General features: G+C 43.4%; 1 protein-coding gene across 13 annotated transcripts; it reads right to left on the bottom strand.

Moving 5' to 3' along the window:
• Positions 1-1,082: 1,082 nt before the first annotated feature.
• Positions 1,083-26,930, bottom strand: elavl3 (ELAV like neuron-specific RNA binding protein 3). 13 transcript variants are annotated; one of them, XM_041235686.1, is made up of 7 exons: positions 26,826-26,930; positions 12,363-12,579; positions 11,593-11,696; positions 9,186-9,339; positions 6,812-7,037; positions 4,636-4,674; positions 1,083-3,414 (listed from the first exon to the last, which is right to left on the bottom strand). In XM_041235686.1, exons 1-7 carry the CDS (start codon positions 26,898-26,900, stop codon positions 3,066-3,068), a joined length of 1,164 nt encoding a protein of 387 aa, XP_041091620.1. In that variant the 5' UTR covers positions 26,901-26,930; the 3' UTR covers positions 1,083-3,065. The 13 variants fall into 13 exon arrangements, with proteins under 13 accessions (XP_041091620.1, XP_041091623.1, XP_041091618.1 ...); XM_041235689.1 differs by having other exon boundaries at positions 1,083-3,393; XM_041235684.1 differs by having other exon boundaries at positions 1,083-3,393; positions 6,812-7,040; positions 12,339-12,579; positions 26,826-26,929.
• Positions 26,931-27,190: the final 260 nt, after the last annotated feature.

Below are 27,190 nucleotides of genomic sequence, written 5' to 3'. Positions count from 1 at the left end.
AAAATAAAATAAAAAATCCCTGGTAGATTTCTTTATTTTTTTTTTGTTTTACTTCTTAGGACGATTTTAAACTTAACCGAAAAGGTTACGTGGCTGTCTTCTTTTCCGCCAGCGTGTTGTTTTGTTTGTTTGTTTCCCGATTCGAAAGGGATATCCTCTGCTGGAATCAGACAAGGTGCTTGTTTGAGGTGCGTCTTTTATTTTCACAGTAAGACTTTATTTTAATGACTCATTTCGCCCGATTCGCTTTCATGTGATTTTACATTTATCGTTCTAAAAATATATATCTTTGTTTTTTTTTTTGTTTTTTTAATGTTATCGATCAATGACGCGATCGAAAGCACGATGCATCTGTCGCTCCAATAAAGGAAGAATGTACTTCTTCAAAAAAAGGGGGGGGGGGGTTGACGTTAGGATATTTTTCCAGCAGTACAAGAAATGTAATTTTTCTTGTACAACATAAGCCTGCATTGAATGGCTTTTCAATTTTGTAGTCCCCAATTGTATTTATTTTTTTGTCATTTTCTGGCCAGACTACAGGGGTAAGCCGAGGTCACCCTGGCCGGCAATCGGCCAATTGGAGCTCCCGTCCACGGTCAGCAGTGGAAGAGCCTGGGATCAAGCCTGCGCTGCCCGGGCTATGGGGCGCATCCTGCACTCCACACTGAGCGCCTTCACCGGATGCGCCACTCGGGAGCCCCTTGCTCATTTATTTTTTTAAACGCTGAAAGTTTAGTTTGATGTTTTAACGTTTCAATATCAGTCGTTTTCCTTTGGGATATTCTAAGGAAAAACGGAGATCCTTCGGGCAATAAATAAATAGGAGAAGATGGATTTCTAATTGCCAGCAAGAACGGTTCTTCTGTAGAGTTTGGGGGGGTTTGAACGGCTGAGTCCCGTTTCCCGTTCTCCTGGGTGTGAGATAAACAAATAAAATACATGATTGAAGAAGAACACTGACTGTCAGGACAACGCCTCCAAAAAGAGAGACGTTTGGTATTATTTTATTTTCGAAGTCTTAAAGTTTTTTTTTTTTTTTACGCGACACAAATGTTTCTCTCTCCTCTCTCTCTTTTTTGTAATGTTATCCTCAAAACAATGAAACAATGTAGCCTGTCAAAATATTCTTTTTTTTTTTTTGTTGTTTTGTTTTTTTACGCTCAAGAATCTGTAAAAATTCTCAACAAGATCTTTGTCCCTTTTTTTTTTTTTTTTTTTTTTATAAAAATAGATTTTTTTTTTTTTTTTTTTTTTTTTTTTTTTTTTTTGAAGTAACCCTCGCCCATCAAAGAGATTAAGCTCTTTGGCTAGTTCTGTGTTATTTAGAAAAACAAACACGTATTCAAACACAGTTTAATGTTTTTCTTATCCTGTTTTTTTTATTAAATTGTCCTCCCAAACGTGGAAAAATCCGAAATTTGATCTTTCCAACAATCCTTTGATTTCATAATTATTTTTATTTGAAGTCACGAGAAAAAAGGAAGATCTCTGAATAATAAAACGGGGGGGGGGGGCAGCGTCTCGAATGCACGCATGCTTTATATACATCTACTGATTTCTTTTTTTCTTAGTTTGGTGTTTGCTTTTTTTTTTTTCTAATTGAAATAATACAACAAAAAAAAACGTATTGCATTTTTTTTTTAATTGTTAGAGAGTTTCAGATAAGCTCCTTGATCTTTGCTTGATTATATATGATTGGCCATAGCTCGATGGAAGCCAGTCTTACACGCAACACGCTCTACCATGGAAATATCTGGTTGCCTTTTTATGCAGCTTTGCCTGTTTCTTTTGTCGAATTGCAACAGGCACACCAGCTGTGCAAACTTGGCGCCCCTAGACATGTAACCACAGGTTACTTGATTTGGGGTGGGGCTTGATTTAGGGTGGGGCTTTAAGGGCGGGGCTTGGTCATTTAGCGCCAGAATTGTAAATTATTTGCTCCCCTGCATGCCCAATATTGTCAGCTGCAAAAATAATTAAAAAAAAAAAAAAAAAAAAAAAAAATCTGCTGTGAACATTTTTTTTTTATTTTTTTATAAGGAGTCCAAAATTCCATAGACAAACTTTATTTATTTTTTGAAATTTAGTATTTTGAAATATATTTCTAAAATGAAAACTAAAAGAAAAGGCGTATCAGGAGCATCTTTTTGCACTGTATATTTTGAATGCGTGCGTCTGCTTTTGTAGTCCCCCGGTGCCCCAGATTTCTGTTGAAGAATAGGAACTTGTATTAACGCAGTACGTCTTTATAAGATGACGGGTGGTTTTGTTTTGGATCTACCTTTTTTTTTTTTTTTTAATACAACATTTGGAAGGGCTGAAAAACCCAGTCCTTCTGAAACAGTATTCAAAGGACGATTTATAAAATTGCTTATTTACTTGGCTGTTCAGTTACCGTGATAAATCTCAATAAATATTTATATATAAGCTAACACTGGCTGCTGCTTCTTTCTTTCTCTTTATTAAAAAAGTCTTTGTTTGTTCTTGATGTTTTGAAGGCCCAAACGTTGATGGTGGAAATTGTACACCACCTATACATATTTCTATTTTAAGTTGTTTGCGTTAGGCTTTTTTTTTGTTTGTTTGTTTATTTCAATTGAACTATTCCCAAGAAAATTGCACGTCACATTTCTGAATTCCAATTTATGTATGAATTCAGTCCAGATAAGAGACTCCTGTAAGTAGCTACATGTATAGCAGTTCCCAATGTCTCCAAGAACACAGCCTGAATTCAATCAAAATTACAGCACCCCTATAGATAGCTTGTGTTTCTATAAGGCCATTAAGTACAGCAATCTAGACTATAGACAATAATACGGCTGTCGTAACTATAGAGGCACTATAAACCAATTAAACCAGAAAAAGGGATCGGAGTCTAATTCTCAAACGTCCATTATCAGCATATTGAATAAAATCAGATTCTATTTCAAATCAGGCTTCCTTAAAAAAAAAAAAAAAAGGGGGGGGGGTGGGGGCTCAGGCGTGTAATAATGAGTGTGTTTGAACTCCTCCATTATTTTCTTTCTTTCTTCAAATGGGATTGCCGCTGCTGCCTCCTCTCCCCTTCAAGCCTTGTGCTGCTTGCTGGTTTTGAACGAGACCTGGAGGACCCTGTCGCCCAGCCTGTACCCGTTGAGGCTGGCGATGGCCATGGCAGCCTCGTCGTAGTTGGTCATGGTGACGAAGCCGAAGCCTTTGCACTTGTTGGTGGTGAAGTCGCGGATGACCTTGACGTTGGTCACGGCCCCAAACGGGCCGAACAGCTGCCACAGCACACTCTCATCCGCCTCAGGGGAAAGGTTGTAGACGAAGATGCACCAGCCGGCTCCCGTGGGGCCGGTCAGGTTCACTCCAGCCAGGCTGGTCATGCTGTCGATGGTGATCGGGGAGAACCTGGGGAGCAGAGAGGGAGAGCTACTTTGGGTGTGATTCTGAAGTTCGCAAGTTCACCGCTTGCTAAAATACATGAAGATGGTGATGTGTGAGCGTGTGTGTGTGCGTGCGTGTGTGTGTGTGTTTCATTTTGTAGTTTTTTGATCCCAAAATGATGTTCGAGGACCCTGACTAAAAAGTTTAGAACAGAAGGATGTTTTTTTTTTTTTTTTTTTTGCATTGTTATAAATGCATGGAATAGCCTGCTAGCTGACGGGTCTATAACGCTGGGAACAGTTAAAAAAAACAAAAAAAAAGATTCTGTGCTTTCAAATGCGTTCCCCCCAGTTGGGGAGAAGGGTGCGCTAACAAGGGATGAGCCTTGATTGACCGAATGGCCTTGTCTCATTCCCAAACTTTTCTTCTGTTCTTCCATATTGAACTAACTTCTCCCTGGACAGCTACAGGGATCTCTAAGGTGGGAATTCTGTCTATAAGCGACGGCCGTGAATGGTTCATTTTCTATACAGTTCTTTATCCACGTCTACTAAATCCTATGCAAGCCCCCTGGTGCTAACATTAAGATGTGTAACTGTGATGAGTCAAAACACAACACAGAGAGGCAAAGAAAACGTACAACACCACACAGATGACACCCAGCAAGATGAAATCAAACCAACCACAGAAACCTGGAACTAAAAACCAATGTGCAATAATAATAATAATAATAATAATAATAATAATACAGAAATAGATCAAATCAATCAAAATGAAAAGTTACGTCCGAACAGAAGCAGCTAGACATCAAAAAACAAAACTGTCAAGAGAAATAAATCTGGGGTTTTCCATGCTGGTGGAAAGAAACGAAACAAAGCAGAAAGAGTTAGTTGAAGAAAAAAAAAAAAAAAAAAAAAAACCCACCAAACTAGAATCTAACAGCACCACCAGTAATCATATTCCTCTCCGGTTACCTCGGCCCGAATACTGGTCATCTTGACCCAGTTTATTATAGCTTCACAACTTGATTAATAGGAGAAGTGGAGATGCTAAATAATACTGTGCAGAAAGCAAGGCGTCTCCAGCGCTCATGAGAACAAGGCTTTAGAACCACGCTGTTTGTAACACCATATGGGAAAAAATCTGATTGACCAATTTTGAATCATCTTTGTAAAGAGAGTGGATTACTGGTTTAGAGGCTGGTAAATTGTAGTGGTCGTGTTATATTTTCTTTTTGCATGGCTTAGTCCTTGGAACAGTCATTACCTCTTGGCTCCGTAGCTCATGTTTAATATGTTGTCGAGTCTGGAAAAGGAAAAGGGGAGAATGGGACGGGTTGGAAATGTTAGTCAACAGTTCTGACTCGCACAGCGTCCTTTTATTATTGTTTAAATCTGCACTTTCAAAGTCTTTCCTCTTGCACGGTTTGAGCTGCAGTCAGTCAAGTTGACCTACAGCAGGAAGGAACGCACGAGCGGTATGCCGTGTGCGTTACGGTAAATACATACCTTTTATTTTTTTTAAATGCTAACCCCAACTGCTTCAGATGTAGCACAGAGAGAAGAACAAGAGGGTGTGAATGGAAATTGAGCAGAGTTTAGGACAGAAGGAAGGAAGCACTGTTTTACACAGAGAGTTATAAGTGCATGGAATCTTGTGAATTAATTTAATGGGGTTTTTATATTTCTTAGTGGATCAATGTTTTATAGCTATGGATCAAATAGTAATAATAATAATAATTTTAAAGAAAATCCAGACACAATTGAAATAAATAAATACACAGAAATAAAAACGTAACCACGTTGTTTGTTGTTGATTAGTTTTTTTTCCAGTTATAAAAAAATATTTTTAGTTTTTTTTTTTTTTTTTTTAGATTCTGCCTAGTCTGCAGGGAGTCTGTCTGACAGCGATGTCGACTCATATTTGGCTTCCCGTCACTCAAATGACCGTGTGTTTATTTATTCATTTACAAATTGTGACACACACACAAAAAGACCAGAGTGAAAACAGGGACAAGTCCGACTTTGCATCTCTGAGTTTAACAACAGAATCTCTGCATTGCCTGTTCTTTGTGATCATATGTGCTGCAGTACCCTATACAGGCACTGCAACTAACACAGACTGCCTTGAAGTGTACAAAACATGAAGCAGAATGCATTGCAGATTCATAGCACTGCTGTGTTCAGAACAGTATGTCTCGTATGAGTTCAATACATGACTTATTACTGTGCAGTATTATTATTATTATTATTATTATTATTGACATAGGTGCAGAAAGACAAGCCAATGTAAAACTACTGCATTCTTTCGATTGGGATTAAAGTTACGCTGATTTTAAATCTAAACTCATTATTATTATTATTATTATTAATTTGCTAATGTCTATTGCAAGTGTCATCTCTGTATAAAGAAAGGATAGTTCAATTTAAACTGAGACTAGCTTACCTACAGCACAGAGAGAGAGAAAGAGAGAGAGAGAGAGAGAGAGAGCTGAGCAAAGGAGGGGAGAAACTCCATAGCAACCAAAATGGCCGACCTCTCGGTGCTGACCATGAAAGTGACTGAAACCATTTAGGGGAGAATATTTATCGCTGTGATCTTTTCAAAAGTGACACGATGTGAAGAGTATGTGTGTCTTAAACTAGAAAAACTATTGACAGAAATACAGGCCTTTTACTAGGCTTTACTTTGGGCCTGTTTGTGTGTAGCCCGAACTGCATAAAACTCAACGTACTGTGAACCGAGGGCTGGCCAAAAATATATACATATATGCATATATATATATATACATATATTATCTACTTTCCTATATATATTATATTATAGATATTATATATATATATACATATTATATAATAAATAAATAAATGAATATTACGATGATTACTTATAACGACGAAAAACTTCCATACATCTTACAAATACATATGATTGAGGAGGATTTCCAGTGAAACAAAACTGGAACCGTCTAAACTTGGCTCTGACCACCAACTGTACTTGATACTTTCTCCTCTTGCCCAATCATAAGAAGGTTAGGGCGAGCATACCCCGGTGTGGGGCACCGTGGCATAACTTTTAGTTTTGACCTTGTCTGTGTGCGAGACACCACAGGAACAGCGTCCTTATATTCCTGATGACTCTTGTAGTTTGTCTCGTAAAGAAAGAAACTAATTAAAAAAAAAAAAAAAAAAAAAAAATCAACATTAATCCGTGTCCACCACACAGCACTTCCTGCATCTGTCAAATATTACAAACAAAAGAGAAAGCAATAAAAAATAAATAAATAAATAAATGTGAAAGAAGCACTTTTGGGTGACCTTTTGGGGTTACGACTGGATTGCTTTTTTTTTATATAGCACACAGTGCCATCCGGTGGCCAGATGTATGTAAGTGCAGGATGAGGATGCTAAGGGGAATTGTGAAGGCTCTTGGGGGTGTTTACCTGAATCTCTGTGTCTGGTGGTGCAGGGGGCCCGTGTATCTGCGGGCAGCCGTCTGGTACAGCTGGGTGAGCAGGGCCTGGCCGGTTTTCTGGCTGGGGTTGTTGGCGAACTTGACGGTGATGGGCTCGGCGGCGCCCAGCGGCTTCTGCCCGTTCAAACCCTTGATGGCTTCCTCGGCCTCGTTGCGTTTATCAAACCGGATGAATCCTACTCCTCGCGATATGCCTGCTCCGGGGCACAAACAGTGATGTTAGGACCTGCAGGGTAGGGGCGTGTCGGCACTGCTGGGGGGGACGGGGCGGGGGGCAGCTTCTGTACCTGGTACCTACACTCATGTATTAGAACACCTCAAGATATCCTTTGTATACCTCCCTGCATGAAAGCCTCTGGGGGTGAGCATTATCCGCTCAGTAATTGGCAATATAGAGACAATAGGCACTGGTGTGTGGAAATGTCAGACCGCTTTATGTCTTTAATCGGACATCTTAAACAACTTCTTAAAAAGGCTCCTGCGTTTTACCTTGTGTGGTTCTGTCTTCCTTTTCTCTGACTGCTTTAAATGAATTGCATGTGAGGCCTAATAAAGTCATCAATTAAATGAGACAATCATTGATTAGCCTATTTTGACAATTTTCCAGGATTTTCAGTGACAGTGGTTTGATTTCATACACACAGCCAATCAAAACTACAGAAGCAAGGGGGTGCTCTGATACATGTGCACACTGCTGAACTACAGAAGCAATGGGGTGCTCTAATACATGTGCACACTGCTGAACTACAGAAGCAATGGGGTGCTCTGATACACGTGCACACTGCTGAACTACAGAAGCAATGGGGTGCTCTAATACATGTGCACACTGCTGAACTACAGAAGCAATGGGGTGCTCTAATACATGTGCACACTGCTGAACTACAGAAGCAATGGGGTGCTCTAATACATGTGCACACTGCTGAACTACAGAAGCAATGGGGTGCTCTAATACATGTGCACACTGCTGAACTACAGAAGCAATGGGGTGCTCTAATACATGTGCACACTGCTGAACTACAGAAGCAATGGGGTGCTCTAATACATGTGCACACTGCTGAACTACAGAAGCAATGGGGTGCTCTAATACATGTGCACACTGCTGAACTACAGAAGCAATGGGGTGCTCTAATACATGTGCACACTGCTGAACTACAGAAGCAATGGGGTGCTCTAATACATGTGCACACTGCTGAACTACAGAAGCAATGGGGTGCTCTAATACATGTGCACACTGCTGAACTACAGAAGCAATGGGGTGCTCTAATACATGTGCACACTGCTGAACTACAGAAGCAATGGGGTGCTCTAATACATGTGCACACTGCTGAACTACAGAAGCAATGGGGTGCTCTAATACATGTGCACACTGCTGAACTACAGAAGCAATGGGGTGCTCTAATACATGTGCACACTGCTGAACTACAGAAGCAATGGGGTGCTCTAATACATGTGCACACTGCTGAACTACAGAAGCAATGGGGTGCTCTAATACATGTGCACACTGCTGAACTACAGAAGCAATGGGGTGCTCTAATACATGTGCACACTGCTGAACTACAGAAGCAATGGGGTGCTCTGATACATGTGCACACTGCTGAACTACAGAAGCAATGGGGTGCTCTAATACATGTGCACACTGCTGAACTACAGAAGCAATGGGGTGCTCTAATACATGTGCACACTGCTGAACTACAGAAGCAATGGGGTGCTCTAATACATGTGCACACTGCTGAACTACAGAAGCAATGGGGTGTTCTAATACATGTGCACACTGCTGTGTGTGTGTTTTTTCATTTCCCTTTACTTGCACATTCTGGGTTGGTTTTCATTCTTATCTACAGCTCTGGCCAAAAGTTTAGCATCACCCTGCAGAATGAACTCCTGTCACTTCATGAAGTGGAATGACACCTGCTGGATAATGTGATGTTAGCAGATTGAATTGCACGCTGCTTTGTAGCCTTCCATCTACTTGACAAAAACTGGCAAGTTGAAAAATGTACTATTACAGACTTTCTGTGATTTCATTTTGCAGTTTCTTTAATTACATGATCTTAAATAAGACCAAAATTATGTCCATATATCTCAATCCCAAAATTCCAGGTGATGCAAAGCTTTTGCCAGCAGCTGTAGATTTGCCTTTACCTGGACTGGAGATTATCTGCCCTCTCAAAAAGTCCATTTCTTTACCATCGGGACTAGAAGCAGACTTGGCTCAGGCAGTAAGTATTTATTGGGTTCCCCCTCGCCCCACTCCGCCCCATCGCCCATGGGCTGCTGGTGTTGTCCAGCCACAGGGTGCACAAGGGGCCCAGGCAGGGTGCACGAGTGATGTGAGGCTGTACCTGTCACCTGGTCCACCAGGATTCGAGAGGTGATGATCCGGCCGTACTGGGAGAAGAGCTGCTCCATTTCTTTCTGGCTCATAGTCTTGGGAAGCCCACTGACGTACAGGTTGGCGTCGCGAATCGAAGCAGAGCTGGGGCGGGCATAGGACACCTGTGTGGACCAATGAGAAGGAGGGGAGAAATTAGCCGCGTGCCAGTGTTAGCTCTATTTAATACCCAACGCTGGAGGGATCAGCAAAGACGGTAAGTCGGAGAACTGGCAAGACTGCAGGCAGAAGAGTGCTGATCGAAAGCAGGGCTGTCCAATCCATCAATCCCGGTCCTGGAGGGCTATTCCATCCAGGTTTAACAGGTCAAATTAGAATGACTGCAGGATTGAAGTTTAAATGGATTAAACAATTTAGAGCAGGGTTGGAACAAAGACCAGGAGTGGAAGCTGATGTAAAGGTTTCCTAACGGCAGTAGATATCTCAGCATGCTCCTATTGTCATCATAAGGTGTGTGACGCTAGGCAACGGCTAGAGCACAGGAAATTGCTTTAGGAAATTTCTTCATGCTATCTTCACCTACGTTGTTTCATCTTTTTATAGCGCACTTTTCATCCATTTCCCACAGTTTCCTCTCGTGTCAGCGGGCCTGGTATTTTCCATTACGCACACACAGGCACACACACAACAAGCGCCACTGCCAGACATCGCTTGGCTGCTCTTCCCACAACGCACCGCGCTGCCTATCTCCGTGCAAAAACACCTCCGTCCCATGAGCCTCTCTCGACCCTGCCGTCTCCACGGCAACGCACGGCCTACGCATCTGTCTCAGCCTGCACTAGATTTGAAGGTCAATGCCTCCCTGGCTGTACTGCTGCTTCGCTGCTGACTCTGCGATGAACAAAAGAAGGGCGGGGCTGGCCAAAACAAGCGCTGCTATTGTTATAGTTATTGAAGATTACCTTTGGGATTTGACCATGTCTCGAGCCTGCCCTGGACCGGAGGGAGCACCCTTTCTCTTAGGGGGGTGACGGAGGGAGGGAGCAGTTCAGTCTCGGTGCCTCAAGCCTGCCCTGGACCGGAGGGAGCACCCTTTCTCTTAAGGGGGTGAGGGAGGGAGCAGTTCAGTCTCGGTGCCTCAAGCCTGCCCTGGACTGGAGGGAGTACCCTTTCTCTTAGGGGGGTGACGGAGGGAGGGAGCAGTTCAGTCTCCGTGCCTCAAGCCTGCCCTGGACTGGAGGGAGCACCCTTTCTCTATTCAGTTGCCACATCTATGCAATCCTTGGTCTCTTCCCCTTTCTATATATTAGTATGCTGATCACTATTAGGCAGTGGAGTAAGAAGACAGTGTTAACTCATTTTAACCCTGCCTCAAAGCCGCCTGTGTGTGCTGGTGAACCCTGCAGGTCTCCTCTTGGGGGACGTGATGCTCTGCAGCTTTCCCTTCATTAACCCTTTAACGAGCTTTCTCTCACTCAAGTCAAGCGCACTGCGATCAGAGAGCTGATCTGATCAGCCAGGTTGCGGCAGCGCGTGGATTGGATCGGGCAGGCTGTGGCTGGCTTGCATGACCGTCTTGTTCGACGTGGACGGATGGCAGTGGGGGAACATCACGTTCGCGGTGGGACGAGACCCAGGTGGCTTTTGCAGGCTCTGCTTATTAAAACGGCAGCTGGCCAATGCATTTGAATTAGGATCGGCGCTGAGAGGGCATGCATGCCCGTATGAAGGAGACGTCATATTGTTGCCCCTGTTCCCACAATCCACACATTACTCTCGCCAGGCTCCGTCGAGCCATATGGCTGCTAATCTTTTAATTGGCGTTGCGGCTGTATCCTCCCCTCTCGTCGTCGTGTGTTGGAGGTGTGGAATTTCAAACGCTGTGTCCAGTTATACAATCGGATTGCCCCTCCTCCCTCCCACCCCAGGGGGAAAAGAAACACCCCCACGATGGGACAAAAGCCCCCTAATTAGCACAGATCGACGGCAGATGGGGTCTACCCCCGGCTGACCCCCCCCTCCCCCCTCCCCCCTCGCACACAGGCGTTCTTAATCACATTTTCATCAGAATAGATTCTTCACGGCTGCATCCTCTGCCTTCTGACCCAAGCAGTCACCCCTCCCTCTCCCCCTTTCTCTCTTTCATATCCCCTTTCAATCAAACTTCGCTGCGTCAAGCAGGGCCTCCTCCTGCGGGGGCTTTTGATTTCTGGAAAGGCTCGGATCGTGGTGTCCCATCTTCTTGTCTTCCTCTTTCCTTGCTTTTTAACTTCTCATAATATATTACACGCAGTACATTCTGCCTGATAGGGGAACTAGTATAAAGTCAAATGGAGACACTGTATGTTCTGTTATGAAATGGCTGAAAAATGCCAGCTTATCACAGTATACTAGGCTGGAAAAGCGTCCCCCCTCACCTTAATGGTTTTGGTTTGTAGTTTGAGTCCGTTTAGCGTGTTGATAGCTTTGTCAGCGTCGTTGGGGTCGACGTAATTTACAAATCCATAGCCTAAACTTTGACCTGCGGGAACAAAGAACGGCGCAGACAAAAATTAAAACTGAACCGAGCGCGCCAATAAATTCAATACAAAAACAATTGTGCAAAAAAAAAAAAAAAAAGAGATAAGATGGCATTTGATTTGTGTTATTAACATGAACTAATATAAAACACACAATGTACATTTAAGAGGGCAATTGCCTTTAGAACAATCAACTGCACTCTAGGACGAGCAAGCCATTTAAACGCATTACATCAGCTGTACGGGGAGGCGACATTTTGTGGTTTGCACGGAAATATCCGAAAAATATTACTATACAGCCGTGGCCAAAAGTTTTGCATGACCTCGAGTTTTAGGATTAAGACATCATTATTTATTTATTTATTTTTTTTAATGCAAAAATAACAACTATATGAACACGGACTTTCAGAAGCAACATGCGTTCATTCCATAGGGTGATGCAAAACGTTTGTCCAGCGCTTGTACATTCGAAAAGACATTACAAACAGCAAACCGTTTAAAACCATTACGTCGGCTGTAAACCAAACATTACTCTACATTTTTACTCGCCATTACCGTGTCAACAGCATCATTTCGCAGTGCAATTACGAAGCAGTAAAAGCAAGGTCAGGCGACCCAAGACAGTTTGCGCCTGCACCTAGTACCTGTGGTCGATGCAGGTACGGTACCTGTAATTTTGTCTCTGACGAGCTTGCACGACTCGATCTCCCCGATGCTGCCGAACAGGCTCTTAAACTCCTCTTGCGTCATGTTCTGAGGAAGGTAGTTCACGATCAGGTTCGTCTTGCTGTCGTCCGTGGACCCGTTGGTGCTGACCACGGGGCAGCTGGGGAGGCTGTTACCTGTCGGACCGTTGGACACCTGAGTTTCCATTGTGCTGATTATCTGCTGGAAGGAAGAAGAAAGAAGAAACAGAACAGAGGCTTAGAAACTGGAGCAAATTCGTAACATTTCAAAAGGAGCGCGGTAGGGATAAAAGGTGTGACTTTCTACAGGGTGGGATCACCGGATAAAAGATGGCGTTATAGATTTATTTTCAGCTTGGCCGCCCGTTACCGGGAGACCAAACAGATCGCCTTTTCATAAAGGACGCGCTGCTTGGTTTTTTTGCCGGTAAGGGGATTTGCAAATCTCTTCTTAAATGAACGCCACTTTTATTGCAAGCTGTGCTGCTAATTGTAAAATAATGGGCTGTCCCAAATTATTAAAGTTAGTGAATAGCTGCTGGTAGGAAACCAATAGGGGGCGCTAGGCTGAATAGCACCATTTTGTTTTTATTTAGAAAACGCTGCAAAGATTGGAAAGCTTTGAGACACATTTCGCTCATCCAAAATGACACCCAAGACAGGACAATACTCGAGACAACACTTCTAACAGGTTAAGTTGAATAATAAAAGTGATTGCTCAAAACTAGAGTCAGAGGCTCGTTGTAGGAGTGCAATGGGTTTTGACAGCCCCCCCCCCCCCCCCCCCCCCCCCCCCCCCCCTGAGGCTGTCAAAACCCATTGCATCAGCCAGACTGTGACATAGACAAATGGTTCACGCAAGACAGGGGAGAGGGGGCTGGGGAATATGCAGTCAAATATTTTCGATTTTTCTTTTCTTTCAGGAAATGTGCTGACCTCCGCAGAGACACATTTAGCTTAGCTAAGGGGGAAAGAAATATATGGAGCTCTGATTTATTTATTTATTTATTTAATGCAATCTGTACTTGGCAACAAAATTCACGGCCGGTCTTGTTTCGTGTTTGACGGCAGGTTTTGTTGGGGGGGAGGGGGGAGCAGTCTAGCGGATTGGGAAGGCCAAAAGGACTGGAAACCAGCCGGTCCTGGGTTCAAATCCTTCCCACGTTCTCCTGTCGAGCAGATATGCCGCCAGGTCGCTCGTTTTTCACTGTCACCAAACGCAAGGCAGCTGGCAGACCGCATCTGCAAGCACAGCCTGAGCTAAGCATCCATCACTGTGGCGCTGGAGGTTCGAACACTAGTCCTGCACCCAGTCCTGGGATTCAGAAAGACTGTATCAGTGGCCAGCAGGCGCCTGGACTTGAGGCAGTTGGGTCACCCTTATCCGTGTCAATACTGAAAATCTCACTGGTGTCTCTATGTGGACAGATTTCCACACAAATGTTTCCTAAACGCAGTGTTATTTGTTATGCTTTGTTATGCTTTACTATTGGTAGCAAGCTCCTAGTGTTACCTGTGCAAGGTTGACAAGTCTCCCGTGAGGTTTGCTAGATTCCTAGCTTTCAGTCAGCACACAGAAGATCTCAATTCTCCAACCCTCTTCACTCACACACACACACACACACACACAGCATATGCTGTGGGCTGCACTCTGCCACAATGGAGCCCAGCTCCCTCGCTGTGGGACAAGGGCTTTTATTATCCACCCAGACCCACTCGCTTGCCTCTTTCCCACATGATTGCCACCTGGCCCATTCGAGGCAAACCCCAGGACTCAGGCCTGCAGCCTGTCGTCACGGAAACCATTCCCCACTGTCGCCCGGCCTCCAGCTAGCAGTTATTTTCAGCTCAGCTGTGCGCTCTAATCCAGCCTGCACAACAGCCTGTCGGAGAACCCTTCTCGCTTCAAACCAGAGGAAAGAGGAGCAACGGATAAATATATAAACTGCAGTCACGGGAAACTAGTGCGCAACGGCAGTGAAATCCACCTTTTAATCCTGAATCTGAAATCACATGCCCATTTCACAGGACGGTTGTTATTGCATTAGAGTTAATGTTTAAGACAACACCCATTCTGTTTAACACAGGAGACTGAGAGAATCTCCTTTTATCAGCCTGTCGAACAGCTCTTATTTTTGATTCCGGGTACCAACGTCGAACTATCTGGGTAGTTTGTAATAAAAACTCTGATCATTTTAGAGGACGTAGTTTTATTAATGTTTTTAAAAACGGCCGGTGTTTGTTTGAATTCCCAGTGAGGTGTTTTCGTGTGGATGATGCTTCTTGCAAACCCTTTTCTCTAGATCACCTCATCCTCACCCATCGTTGGTTTAGTTGCAAGTGCAATGGCTTTTCGGGGAGGTTGTTTTTGGAGTGCTGGGCTGAGTTGTGTTTTCAGTCTCAAATGAGTACAGTAACTGTCCAGCGTACCGGATGTTTACTGGCTCAGCCCGAGTCTTATGATTCATCACTGTACTGCTCCTGAGAAGAAAAAAAAACTAGGCAAGTGTGACGTTATTAGAACCCTTTTAATTACGGTGCAGCTTTAAATGCCTTCCCCACTGCTGTGCCCACCTCTGTAGCTTGGATCTCAAGCACCGGCAATAAGAGTGAGGGTCTCCCGGGCTCTCTTAAACCTGCTCTTTGTGTGCCAGCCTGTGCGTGCGCGCGGGGAGAGGTTCGGAAAACAAACAGCACGGCTCACACAATGGGCACAAAAGGGCAGCTCGAACAATCGGCCATTTGAGTGGCGTTGTGTGGCGGACACTCCCATTGCCAGACACGGATTAGGACAATTCTCAAACATCCGCCTGGCCACAACAATCACCCCCTACACACACACACACACACACACGCACACGAGCTCGGAATAAAGAGAGCTCTTTATATCAGGGGCTGGACGCAGCTAACCACAAGCACACTCTTTAAAGGGGAAAAGTCCTTTTTCTGCCAATATAATATTAGGATTTGTATTCTTGTAAGGAATAACTTACAGCCAAGTGCACATAATATAGCTGTAAAGGTATGTAGTTCATACAGAATGCTTCCTTATAATAATAATAATCTGTTTCCCATTTTAACAGATCGTATCAGAAAGTGAATTCCTATATTGACCAAAACATGTTCCTCCAACCAGGCTTGGGTATTATAAAAAAAAAAAAAAAAAAACCATCTTACATTCTACAGATGACAGCTACCATCTAAACTGCTCTTGACATCAGTGAGTCTGTCTCGATTAATCCCCTTCGCTTGTACCCTTGAGCGTAAAGCTACCCAGCAAGCGATGTGCTGATCCAAGATGGTGTGACTGTTTCAAACAACACCTGAATGGTGCCGTTTCAAAAGCGAGTCGGGTGACGCAGGGCTCCCAGTGAGGCGAGAACCCAACAAAATCACGTTTACAGTAACGGTGATAAAGGCAACGTCTCAGAAACGACTGGCAGCCGCACACCTGCTCTGCATATATCACCCCCATACTTATTAATGCTCAATATGTTTGCGTTAAAACAATGGACAGGCTGATTTTTTTTTTTTTTTAAAGTCAGGAGACTCTCTTCATGAACTAGGTTGAGAGAATGCCCAGCCCTTATTTTTTTACCAGACCATGCTAAGACTAACGCCAGTGCTGCTGTATTGAATTGTGCTGACCGGTGTTGAAAATAGTTGTTGAATGCGATTTGCGCTTGAGGAATGGCGAGCCGTTGAATTGCATCACACGCTGTCCAAGTATAAGGTGACACCCCCCACCCCCGTAGCATTCTAGACTGGAGAACCACATCACTGACAAACAAACCACCTTTAAAACACCCACAATCTATCGAACAAAAAACAGGCTTACATGCAGCAGGGTGATTATTATTCTGGTTGAATTCATATGGGAAGAAAATAACTGGCTTTCCCAGCTGCCAGCAGAAGCATCAGCCACACCTTCTGTTAGACACGGTATAATACAGTAATAAATACATTTTTTTTTTTTTTTTAGGGAAAAAAAAAGTTTGAAGAATGAAAGAGAAAGGGCAGAAAATCAACAAGCGAGGAAGAAAGGGAGGAAAAAGGGCTTGCTGCAGGGTTTGCTGTGAACATCTCTCCTATTCAGTTGAAATAGCTAGGCCTTGTGAAACAGCTGATGATGCTGCCTGCGCCTTTCAGAACACCCTTGAGAGCCAGATTGAAGTATCTCTCCTGGTCAAACCATTTGAGAAACGCAAACACAGGGAATAATCATTTTTAAATAAAAGCTGAACCTCTCTCTAGTCAACAGCGGTTGAATCAAAAAACCATCCACCTCCTGGTTTTAATTCAAAGGGCTAACCTCGAGATATTTAACAATGAAAGCGGGGTGCTTTGTTAGTATCGCCATTCCTTAGCTAACCGCATCCATAAATTAAAATAGAAAATCGAAATTTTAAACTGGACACGCACATAATAGTATTACTGGGGTTTTGGTTGAAGCTGTTTTGTGGGTGCCGTTTTTCTTCGTAGTAACAAAGACATTATGAAGGTTAGTGACACGGTAATCTACAAATGCACTGCGAGGGATAGTCTTAAACAAATTGCAGAGGGTTTGAGAAGGGCAGTGTTGGTGAAAACGGAACGCCTTTGATACCCGCACCTTTGAATCGTTTTGAAGAAAATTCGCAGCATTAGAAGCCACTAATTTACTGCATGCATCCCGTGTAACGCATCATAATATTGTTAGCATAACGAACCAGTCCGCGTCTTCCGTCAAAGCTGCTATTGCTACAAAATTGAATACGTGAGTGATGTTAGATTGCATTTTGATTTTCTTGCAGAAGCGTTTGAGCGCCGATTATTTCCAAAACTGTTTGTTTATTTATTTATTTATTTTAAGCACCGCAGCACAAAACAAAAACATCTAAACCCAATCACAACTGTACAATTATTATGGGGTATTGTAGGCTGAACGGCCAGTCCCGGTTGGAAAGTTGTCAAACAGCGTAGTGTTAAATAATATCAAACAAGCGCCTTTGTGTTTTTTTTTTTTTTGTTTTGTTTTTGTTTTTTCCAATGGGAAAACACCCCTGCTCTAATTCCCAAGGGGAGCAGACAAATACTGTTTTTCCTTATCCTGGTTCCTTATGGTTTTGATCAACCCCTTGGATTGACAGTCATTTAACGGATAGCCCTTTAAACGGTCTGGACCATTGAAAGTCAGGTTTAACGTGTTATTATCATTACCCTACTGTCACCATTTCAAGAGACAACATGATTGGGATCAGCAAAGCCCTGGACGGTGGTACACCCGCCCGGGTGTAAAAGGAGGGATACTTTTTTAAGCCCCCCCCCCCCCCCCCCCCCAATTTAAAACCCCCCCCCCTCGCTCCCCCCCCCCCCCCCCCCCCCCCCCCCCCCCCCCCCCCCCCCCCCCCGGTATAATGTTACGGTGACATTGATTCACTGGGCAATCCCAAATAAGGTTTATCCACCCTTGCAAACCCGGGCCTTTTCTCGCGCCGCCAAAAACAGCAAAGTTATTGTGCGTATTTAACCGGGGTGACATTTTAGATGTTGTGTTTTTTGGGGGGGGGGGGGTTTGCGTGGCCAGACCTCAGTTTATAAACTCTGTTGGTCGTCTCAAGACGACCATCTCATAGTGTCACTTTGGTCTTTGCTTGACAGACAATGGTACCATATGAAAGAGTCCAATAATGAGTCATAACGAATGACAAAGACCGCCACAGTCAAAGAGTTTGGGATTGATAACTGATTAAATTAATTCTAGTCCCGTGTATTGACCAATAATAACTTCTTATGGAGAATTAAGACGATGGTATATCGTTAAATAACCATGACGTTCATGTATTTATTGTTTTTTTTTTTTTTTTTCATTATTATTGTTAACCTGGCACCTGTATAATTGCACAGTCAGCGCGGTTGTAAATTAGTGCATTTTAAAAACATGAGCCACGCATACAGTATGGTAACATTTAACTGTATACCCATATCCTGTTAAAAGACAAGGTCTGTCATGTATTCATTATTCAAGTTCTCCATTTGAAAGGCATGTTTGTAAGTAAAGATGACATCCCGTTCATATATTATACTTTATTTATTTATTTATTTATTTATTAGCATATTTATTGGATTGGTTGATAAATACATTACCATAAATCACACACAACAAATCCCTAAACAACAACGAAAAAAATAACAAAACAAAACAAACCCTGTGCCTAGAATATCGCTGGAATTATCGGACGCATTGCAAACACGTGTTCTTAAAATAATAAAATAATTGGGGATATACACGAAGGTGTGAAAGACAAAACACCCTCGCAATAACAACGGTGCGTGTTTACCCTTCAGTTGTGTAACAAACACTATCTAACGCGACTGTTTCACGCCTGATTTATTGAACCCCCCCCCCCCCCCCCCCCCCCCCCCGAATCCTGCAAAATAACTGTAAATCACCTGACTGTGCCCAGCGACTCCAGCGTTGCACCTCCTATTATAAACGCCTTTCAGATTTCAATTCCAATACCAGCACATTTCTGCAATAAATATTCGCATTAGGAGTGCCTCTTTGTCCTTGTTCTATTTCAACCAAACTCTGTCAGTAAGCCATCTCACTGCCCTACACTTTTCAAATGCGACCACAGTTGTCTGTGTGTATTAGAAGCCGTGTACAATATATAGTCTATATGCGCCTGCATGGTCCTGCGCCAGTAACACACACACACAGCATAGATACAGAATTGTTGAAAAAGAGCACGTTTAGGTCACTGTGTAGTTGCATAAAAAACGAATCTGCTTCATTTTTGTGCGCTGCAGTAAATATCCCCTTTTAACCCTACGCGCACACACACACACACACACAAGGTATATATTATATACAATGGAAACACAGCGTGATGCATGTCTGTGACGCATTTTACTTGAACTGGAGTTCTCGTTTTCCTGTCGCCCAGATCCCAGGACCGCGTTTCGTGGCATGTTAATTTTTAATCTTTCTTAGTGGCAAACGAATCCGAGGTGGTTATTAATAGCTTCGCTCTCCTTCTTTGATTAATGTGGGCCATGTGGAAGGAAATACTTATGCAAATGACAATTGCAATCCGTCTTTCTTTCCTGTCTCTCTTTTCTTTGAATCAAACCTCCAATTCTCCATTCTATATAGGTTCCGAAACACCTCCACCCCCCTCTCCCTCTCCTTCTCTCTCTCTCATGCGCCCTCCGGCTTTTAACAACGTTGGAGAGTAAGAAAAAAGAGAGACATTTACATTTTTAATTAAACAAAACCTCAATTAGAACTGGGGCTCAGTTTAATTGGCAAAAGACGTGGGGTCCCGGTGGTGGCAGTAATGAAACAGAAGGGCGTGGTGTGTTGCGCTGTGCTGTGTGCAGGCTGCAGATGGAGTTACGTTTTTGTTTTGTTTTTTCCTCCAAAAAGTAAAAGGCTCGTTTTCAAACCATTGATGCAAATACCTCTTCGTTATTTTATGAACGGCCACATGCACGCTTGGCAAGCTTTACCTCAACCCCCAGTTAAACAATTCCACTTAGCTAAATCAATGAAGAACGCATTTAGGGTTAGTTTAGCATTGCTTAATTAAGCCCTGCTTTCTGCCATTTTGTTAAAACGACATTTATGCCATATTTAGTCGGTCATTTTTTTTAATTACCGGCGTATCATTTCATCTGCATGGATTTGGTATTTCGTGTGGTTGCTTCGTCGTTATCGCTATTATTTACATATATTAATGGCATAACCGTTCATTAGCACGCCAACAGGCTGCCTGTGTAGCTATCTTATAAATGCAAATCGAATTCTTATTTAAAACCGCTGCGCTATTTTATGCTGTTTGGGTTCCACAAAAAAAAAAAAAAAAAGATTATATAATTGGACCGTGTGATACCGATAGCAAGACTGCTCTCTGTGTATTCATTTATACAAGAGAAAGCCCGTCCTCGGCTTAAGTGCTCGCTACTCCAAGCCTGCGCAGGCGGCCGCTAGAGGTGTGCGCTACACACTGCCCTCCAAACGCGCCTGGGTCAAGGACAGGCCACCGGCACGCCCAATCACTCGAGGGGACCCGCACAGCTGAAGAGTGCTTGTTGCCGGCTATCGCTGGACCTGCCGGGGTTTGTGTTTCAAGAGAATACGGTTTTAGAAGGCGTTGTAAAATATAGGCGTACCTGCTTTATAGTAGCGACTTAAACACAGGTGACGTATCCATTTTTTACAGGTCGCGACTCTCGGAAGGTTCTGTAAGACTCAGCAGCATAGCAATATTAAAAATAAATAAATAAATAAATAAACAACCAACAACGAAATCTCCAGCGTCTCACAGGATCCAGTGTCCAAGTTAACAATAATAACCCCGAGGAATTTGCGTTCAGTGCAAGCCAAGGATGCGTAATTTGCATCTTTCGCTCTCTCTCCCTGGCTCTCTTTAATATAGCCGAGTAGCTTGACCCTATCCATCGTTCTTCAAGGACGCACAGCCTCCGAGGCGTCCGCTTTGTCATGCAAGCGCATTCTCCTGCAGATATCCTCGCCAGTAAATGGCAACGCATCTTTGCTAAGGAGCCAGCCCTCCTTAACGAATGCTTTGTACTCCGGGAGACGGTAATGGAGCTCGCTTTTGTAATAATAATAATAATAATAATAATAATAATAATATAATAATAATAATAATAATAATAAACAGTATCCTTGACATTTTAGAGATTGGGGTGTTTGGGCGGTTACAACTCGTAAATATTCAAAGAATGTTCATATGCAAAAGCGGCCATGTCGCTGGCGTAATTAAAAAAAATAAATAATAAAAGATTTTCAATATATGTTTTTTTTTTTTTTTTTTTTTTTTAAACAATACACATTTAGACGTCAAACCGCATAATACGTCGTGCAATACTCTGAAATGGAATTTAGAAAAGCGAATTTCCAAATGCAAAAGGCGGTGGTCCTCAAGCCACTGCTGCCGGTGCTGGAATCAGCGCACTGGCGCATCGCTATAGATCACATTACAAACACCCGGTAATCGTTAAACCCAATCTGTAACAGATCTACAGCGCAGCCCGATATATGTGCCTCCTCACTGCGTAGTCTTTCATATTGTGCACTTAATAAAATGTAGGGTTTGGAAATGATTTAGTAAAACAGAACTTGCTTTTATTTTAAAATAATAATAATAATAATAATAATAATAATAATAATAATAATAATAATAATAATAAAGAATTAGCTGTTTCATTCTGATGTCTGTCACACAACACCATATCCTACATATTTGTGTGCCTCCATATTCTTTATAAGTATAGTCTAGTAAATGCAACAAATATTTGGATTCAAGCAAAATTCATGGCTATTCAATGTTCCCACCCTGCAGATAATACATAACAATAATCATCATTATAAATCTGATAACATGAATAAGCAAATCATAAAAATGAATTAAAGAAAGAAAGAAAGGGATACATACAGTGACCATTCTTAATGTGCAGGGAAAGCTGATATTTATTTCCTTCGATTGTGTGGATGTATTTTTTTTTTTTTTTTTTTTTTTTTTTTAGGGTATCTTTTGTTCCCCCCCCCCCCTCAAAAAAAAAAAAAAAAAGAAGAAAAAAAAAAAAAATTAAAAAAAAAAAAAAAAAAACCACCACCCGGGTCTTCTCTGCGATCACAGTTCTCTGTGTTTGGATGAGCCGCTGTTAGCCCCACTGCAGTACTACAACAAAGAATTCTCTTCGTCCCTTTTTAAAGTCCCGCAAGAAAATATTGCACTCGGATTAAAAAAAAAAATGAATTTAAAAAAAAGGGGGGCTCTTTCTTCCTCCTTTAGGTCTCTCCTCGGTGTGTGTGTGATTTGTTCGGTCTGCGGTGTAGTGTTTTAAATTCAACCCCCCAAACTTTCCTTCCTTCAGAGATCTGCTGTCTGTGGGCCAGGGCTGCAATGAAATGCCTCTTTTATGCATCCATCTGCCTGGGAATGGCCATTTCTGATTGGCCTACAGCACAAGGAGGAAGCGGTGACATCACAGCCATTAGAATTCCACTTCCTCCTCCCCTAGCTAAGAAAAAAGACCCCCCCCCCCCCCCCCCCCCCCCCCCCCCACCCCCCCCCCCCCCCCCCCCCCCCCCCACCCTCCGTCAAAGACAGACAGATTGATGGAACCCAGAGACCATAAGAGGCATTCCATGAACAGTGTCTGTAGATTTTAATTTTTTTTTCCTGTACAAACCAGGAGACAAGCCTTCGATTTGGTTATTATTTTTCCCCGAAGATGTAATTAATAATAAACAAGAAGGTAAAATAATTAAAAAAAATAATATTTATTTGTCTCAGAATCGAGATTTCAGTAAACGCTCTGTCCGGAAAGAACAAACAGACTGGCTTTTATCATTGACATTGACAAAATCACCAGTATGCCACATTCTAGAGCTCTGTCTTCTAACAGGGTATCCCTGTAAAAGCTCACCCCTAGCAAACCTGTGTTAAGGATTGTCAGTGAGGCATTTTTGGAGTCTAGTGTAATGATTTTATTCATTTGCGTTTTTTATTTTATTTTTTAAATAGGAGAGTATTTGAAAATATGCCCTGTGCATCAGAGGGGACGCTGTCTCATGACGTCATTTCCATCGCACACCCTGACTGACATCAGGACTGTTGCTCTCTTTTCAGTCTGAGTCGGTAATTAGTTTTTCGCTATTTAGACTCGCCGCTGTTGAAGATCTGTTGAATAGATCCCTACTGTATGTTATAGGCCAGTGGAGTGCTGGCAGTTCATGCGTTCTGCTTTGGGTATGTAAGGCAATGTGGAAACAAATTGTAGCCATGCTGAACAAAGTGCCATCGGTACCACACCCCACCTTCTCTTTATAAGCTGGCAAACTGTTCCACAATATCTCCGGGAAACTTTGATTTCCTCAGCTCTACACCACCTCGAGACCCGAGGCTTTCTTTTTCACCTTCATAGCAGTTCCATAGCATGAATTCACCCTCCCCAGCAGCTAGCTGATTTCAGATTAGGTGAATGGCAGCCTTCCCCTTTCACTATAGCCTAGCGGTTCAAGCTGAGGGACCAGGAGGCAGCTACGGATCTGGGTTCAAATCCCAGCTTGACGACTCACTCATTGGATGACCCCCAGGCACACGACTCCCCAGGTTTGCTTTTCAATAGGAATCCTGTAGTTTGAAACAATAGACTCAATGCATAGGAGGGGCGGTGGTCAGTATTTCTGCACATTTTTGGAGCACAGTGAGTTGAGCAAAGGGAATGATATGAAAACTACGAAGCGGTGTGTAATCCAATATGTTAACGTAACATTATTCAGCAGGTTTCTCTCCACTTTATGAAGCAAAATGAATTAACTCTGCAGGATGATGCAAGGGTTTTGGGCCAGTGCTGTAGAGTAGCCCAGTAGGGTATATAAACAGATAAGTAATTTATTATTAAGAAAATGTAGAAAGCCTTTGTGATCTTTTATATTTTTTTTTTCTCTAAATCATTATTTCCATTCTTTTCTTTTCAGTGCTTTAGTGAGCTGGCCAAAAAAACAAGAAGAAGAAAAACAACAAAACTGCCAGGCTGCACTGCCGAAGCCGCGTTAGGAGAGGCTGTGCTCAGCTGTTGCAGAGGTAAGGTGTCACAGCATAGCTGTCTCTTACAAGTCACTGATAGAAAACGTCTCGTGACGTGTCACCTTTGGCTACTTGTCCATTTGTCATTTCAGTTTAATGGAATTTCCGCTGGGTATATTTGCAGAATGATTTTTTCCTACTTTGGATCAATTTTAAACAACTCGAGCCTTCGTTTTGTCGTCTAGCATTAGATGAGATAAATATTTAGAGGTTGCAGTGTTTAAAGATGGTATCAAACATTGCTTTAAATATAAATCTGTTCTTAACCCTTTCATCAGCTTTATATTAATATTACAGTTGTTTGTATCCATGCCATATGAGGTCACCGTGGGTTAATAGCTAGAGATTTCAAACTTGTCTAACGCTGTGTTTGAGATGTAAACTCGCCTCCTCTCTTCCACAGTTCAGTTTGGTTTCTTAGACACTGTCTGTTTTTTTTTTCTCTTTGTCATCCATAATTTATCCAAAGCCTGGGGACAGGATACGTGACAAATGACCTATTTTTGATGTCTTGTATGAGGCTTCATCATCTCTGTCATCCATCCGCTCTTCCCAGGAACAGACCTGAGGGAGATGGGGAGATGGAGAAGGGGGAGGGGGGGTATGTGGTGACAGGATGCGCCCCCCCCTTAAACTTGGCAGGGTCCCACTCCCCCCTCCCCCCCCAGGGGGCGGGTCCTGTCACTCTGGTTTAAACTCGACCACTTAATGAAGACTCTTTAGAGATGCGCTCATGTTAAAAAGATTAGGAAAAATGACTTTAGAATTTGCAAAGTTCATCTGGTTTAGCTTTCAGTGTCAAGTCTCTGAGGATATTTGGGGCTTTCCTGTGACGGCTCTCTTTTCGTTTTTATTTTCGGTTCCAGGACTCTAGCATCACTTATTATGTTAGAGTTGTGTTTGTGATCTTTAAATATGTGTCACAGTGCTTTTCTTTCAAAAATCCACACTGCAGCCCAGCGCTTTCTTTCTTTCTGCAGCCCAGCACTCTAACCACTGAGCTCCTCAAACCCACTGCCTTCCACACTGCAGCCCAGCACTCGAACCACTGAGCTCCTCAAAACCACTGCCTTCCACACTACAGTCCAGTGCTTTCTTTATCTAACCACTGAGCTCCTCAAACCCACTGCCTTCCACACTGCAGCCCAGCGCTTTCTTTATCTAACCACTGAGCTCCTCAAACCCACTGCCTTCCACACTGCAGCCCAGCACTCTAACCACTGAGCTCCTCAAACCCACTGCCTTCCACACTGCAGCCCAGCAACTCTTCCACACTGCAGCCCAGCACTCTAACCACTGAGCTCCTCAAACCCACTGCCTTCCACACTGCAGCCCAGCGCTTTCTTTATCTAACCACTGAGCTCCTCAAACCCACTGCCTTCCACACTGCAGCCCAGCACTCTAACCACTGAGCTCCTCAAACCCACTGCCTTCCACACTGCAGCCCAGCACTTTCTTTATCTAACCACTGAGCTCCTCAAACCCACTGCCTTCCACACTGCAGCCCAGCGCTTTCTTTATCTAACCACTGAGCTCCTCAAACCCACTGCCTTCCACACTGCAGCCCAGCGCTTTCTTTATCTAACCACTGAGCTCCTCAAACCCACTGCCTTCCACACTGCAGCCCAGCGCTTTCTTTATCTAACCACTGAGCTCCTCAAACCCACTGCCTTCCACACTGCAGCCCAGCGCTTTCTTTATCTAACCACTGAGCTCCTCAAACCCACTGCCTTCCACACTGCAGCCCAGCGCTTTCTTTATCTAACCACTGAGCTCCTCAAACCCACTGCCTTCCACACTGCAACCCAGCGCTTTCTTTTTCAAAGTGCCAAGCCTCAAAATCCGTCACCCTCCTCCTCACGGACCAACCTTTCCTTCTTCTAACCGCTGAGCGCCTCAGACCAGCTACCTTCCCCTGCGTGCTCCCATCCCATCTCTAAGCACTGAGCTCTTCAAAGCCACTGCCTCCCACTCTGCAACACAGTGCACTAACCACTAAGCGACACAAATGCTTCCTGTTCTGCAGGCCAGCACTTTATCTAATCTGAGCTGCGTTTGGCCCCGCTGCGCGCACTTAGCACTTTGCATTCATATTGCACGGTGGCTTGCTTTCCATGATTTATTCATGCCATTGCATTACAGTCCTATACCCCATGTCCTGCACTGTACTGCTTTGTGGTGTTTTCCATTATTCTTCATGGCTGTGTTCCAATATTGAGTCTGCCTTTACCTGGCTTTGGGCTTGCTTTCAGCTTTCCTCAGTCCATTCAAATCCTGTGACAATGTGACTTTTCAAAACCCTGCCAGCTCCTATTACATACCAATATATTTATATGTAAATATGCAGATTTGAGACAAACAGACTCAATATCATGATGCCTGCAGGTTTAAGTAGAAAGGAATAGCACACTGTTACTTCATTAACCATGCACTGCAGACTCTGTGACTAGTCTGCCACCCACTACCACCTGCCTTTCAAACTCCCATTAAACCTGTTCATGTTATTTTCTACATTGCTATTTCCACATGCATGGCCGCAGCATGCATGTTTTGTGACCATTTCTCACAAAGCAGAAATACATGCATGAGTTCAGCAGTACGGTAGAGGCAGATGGCTTCTATGCCAGTCATATATTAAACGGCTGGTGTTGATATTCAGAGGGTTACAAAGCACCGAAGCACCGCATACTGGCTGTAGCAGATTCTGCCTGCGATATATAAGGAGCTCGGGTGTGCTTTTTAACAAGCAACGCTGTGGCAGGAGGGAACGGCATTTGTCAGGCTGAGACAGCAAGAAACGATGCACTAGTACAACAGACTGGCAATAGCATTACTGTACCTCATGGGAAGAGAGAAGAAATAAGCACTCTGCTTCCTTGAAGGCTCGGCTTCTCTGCAGTGTGGAGGCCGCCATGTCTTACGAGAGGACGAGACACTGGACTCGCGTCCCTTGAGGGAGGAGAGAGAGAGATAAAGAAGGAGGGGGTGGCAGGTGATGCTAGACAGGAGGAAGGAGGGAGGGAGGGAGAGAGAGAGAGAGAGAGAGAGAGAGAGAGAGAGAACTGGAGGGATATGGAAATGCTAGCGGCAGAATTGATTGTATGTTGCCAACCTCCTGCCAAGCTCAGCCCTCGGAGGACAGTAGTGTGGTGTGGTTGGCCGCGGGCATCCTTGCTGAATGTGCGATTCTGAATGAGAGGCTCA

Source organism: Polyodon spathula, chromosome 38 (genome assembly GCF_017654505.1).
Source record: "Polyodon spathula isolate WHYD16114869_AA chromosome 38, ASM1765450v1, whole genome shotgun sequence".
In the NCBI taxonomy this organism is placed as follows: Eukaryota; Metazoa; Chordata; class Actinopteri; order Acipenseriformes; family Polyodontidae; genus Polyodon; species Polyodon spathula.
Note: the sequence above shows the minus strand (reverse complement) of the source record. Positions and strands in the feature narration are given on the sequence as shown.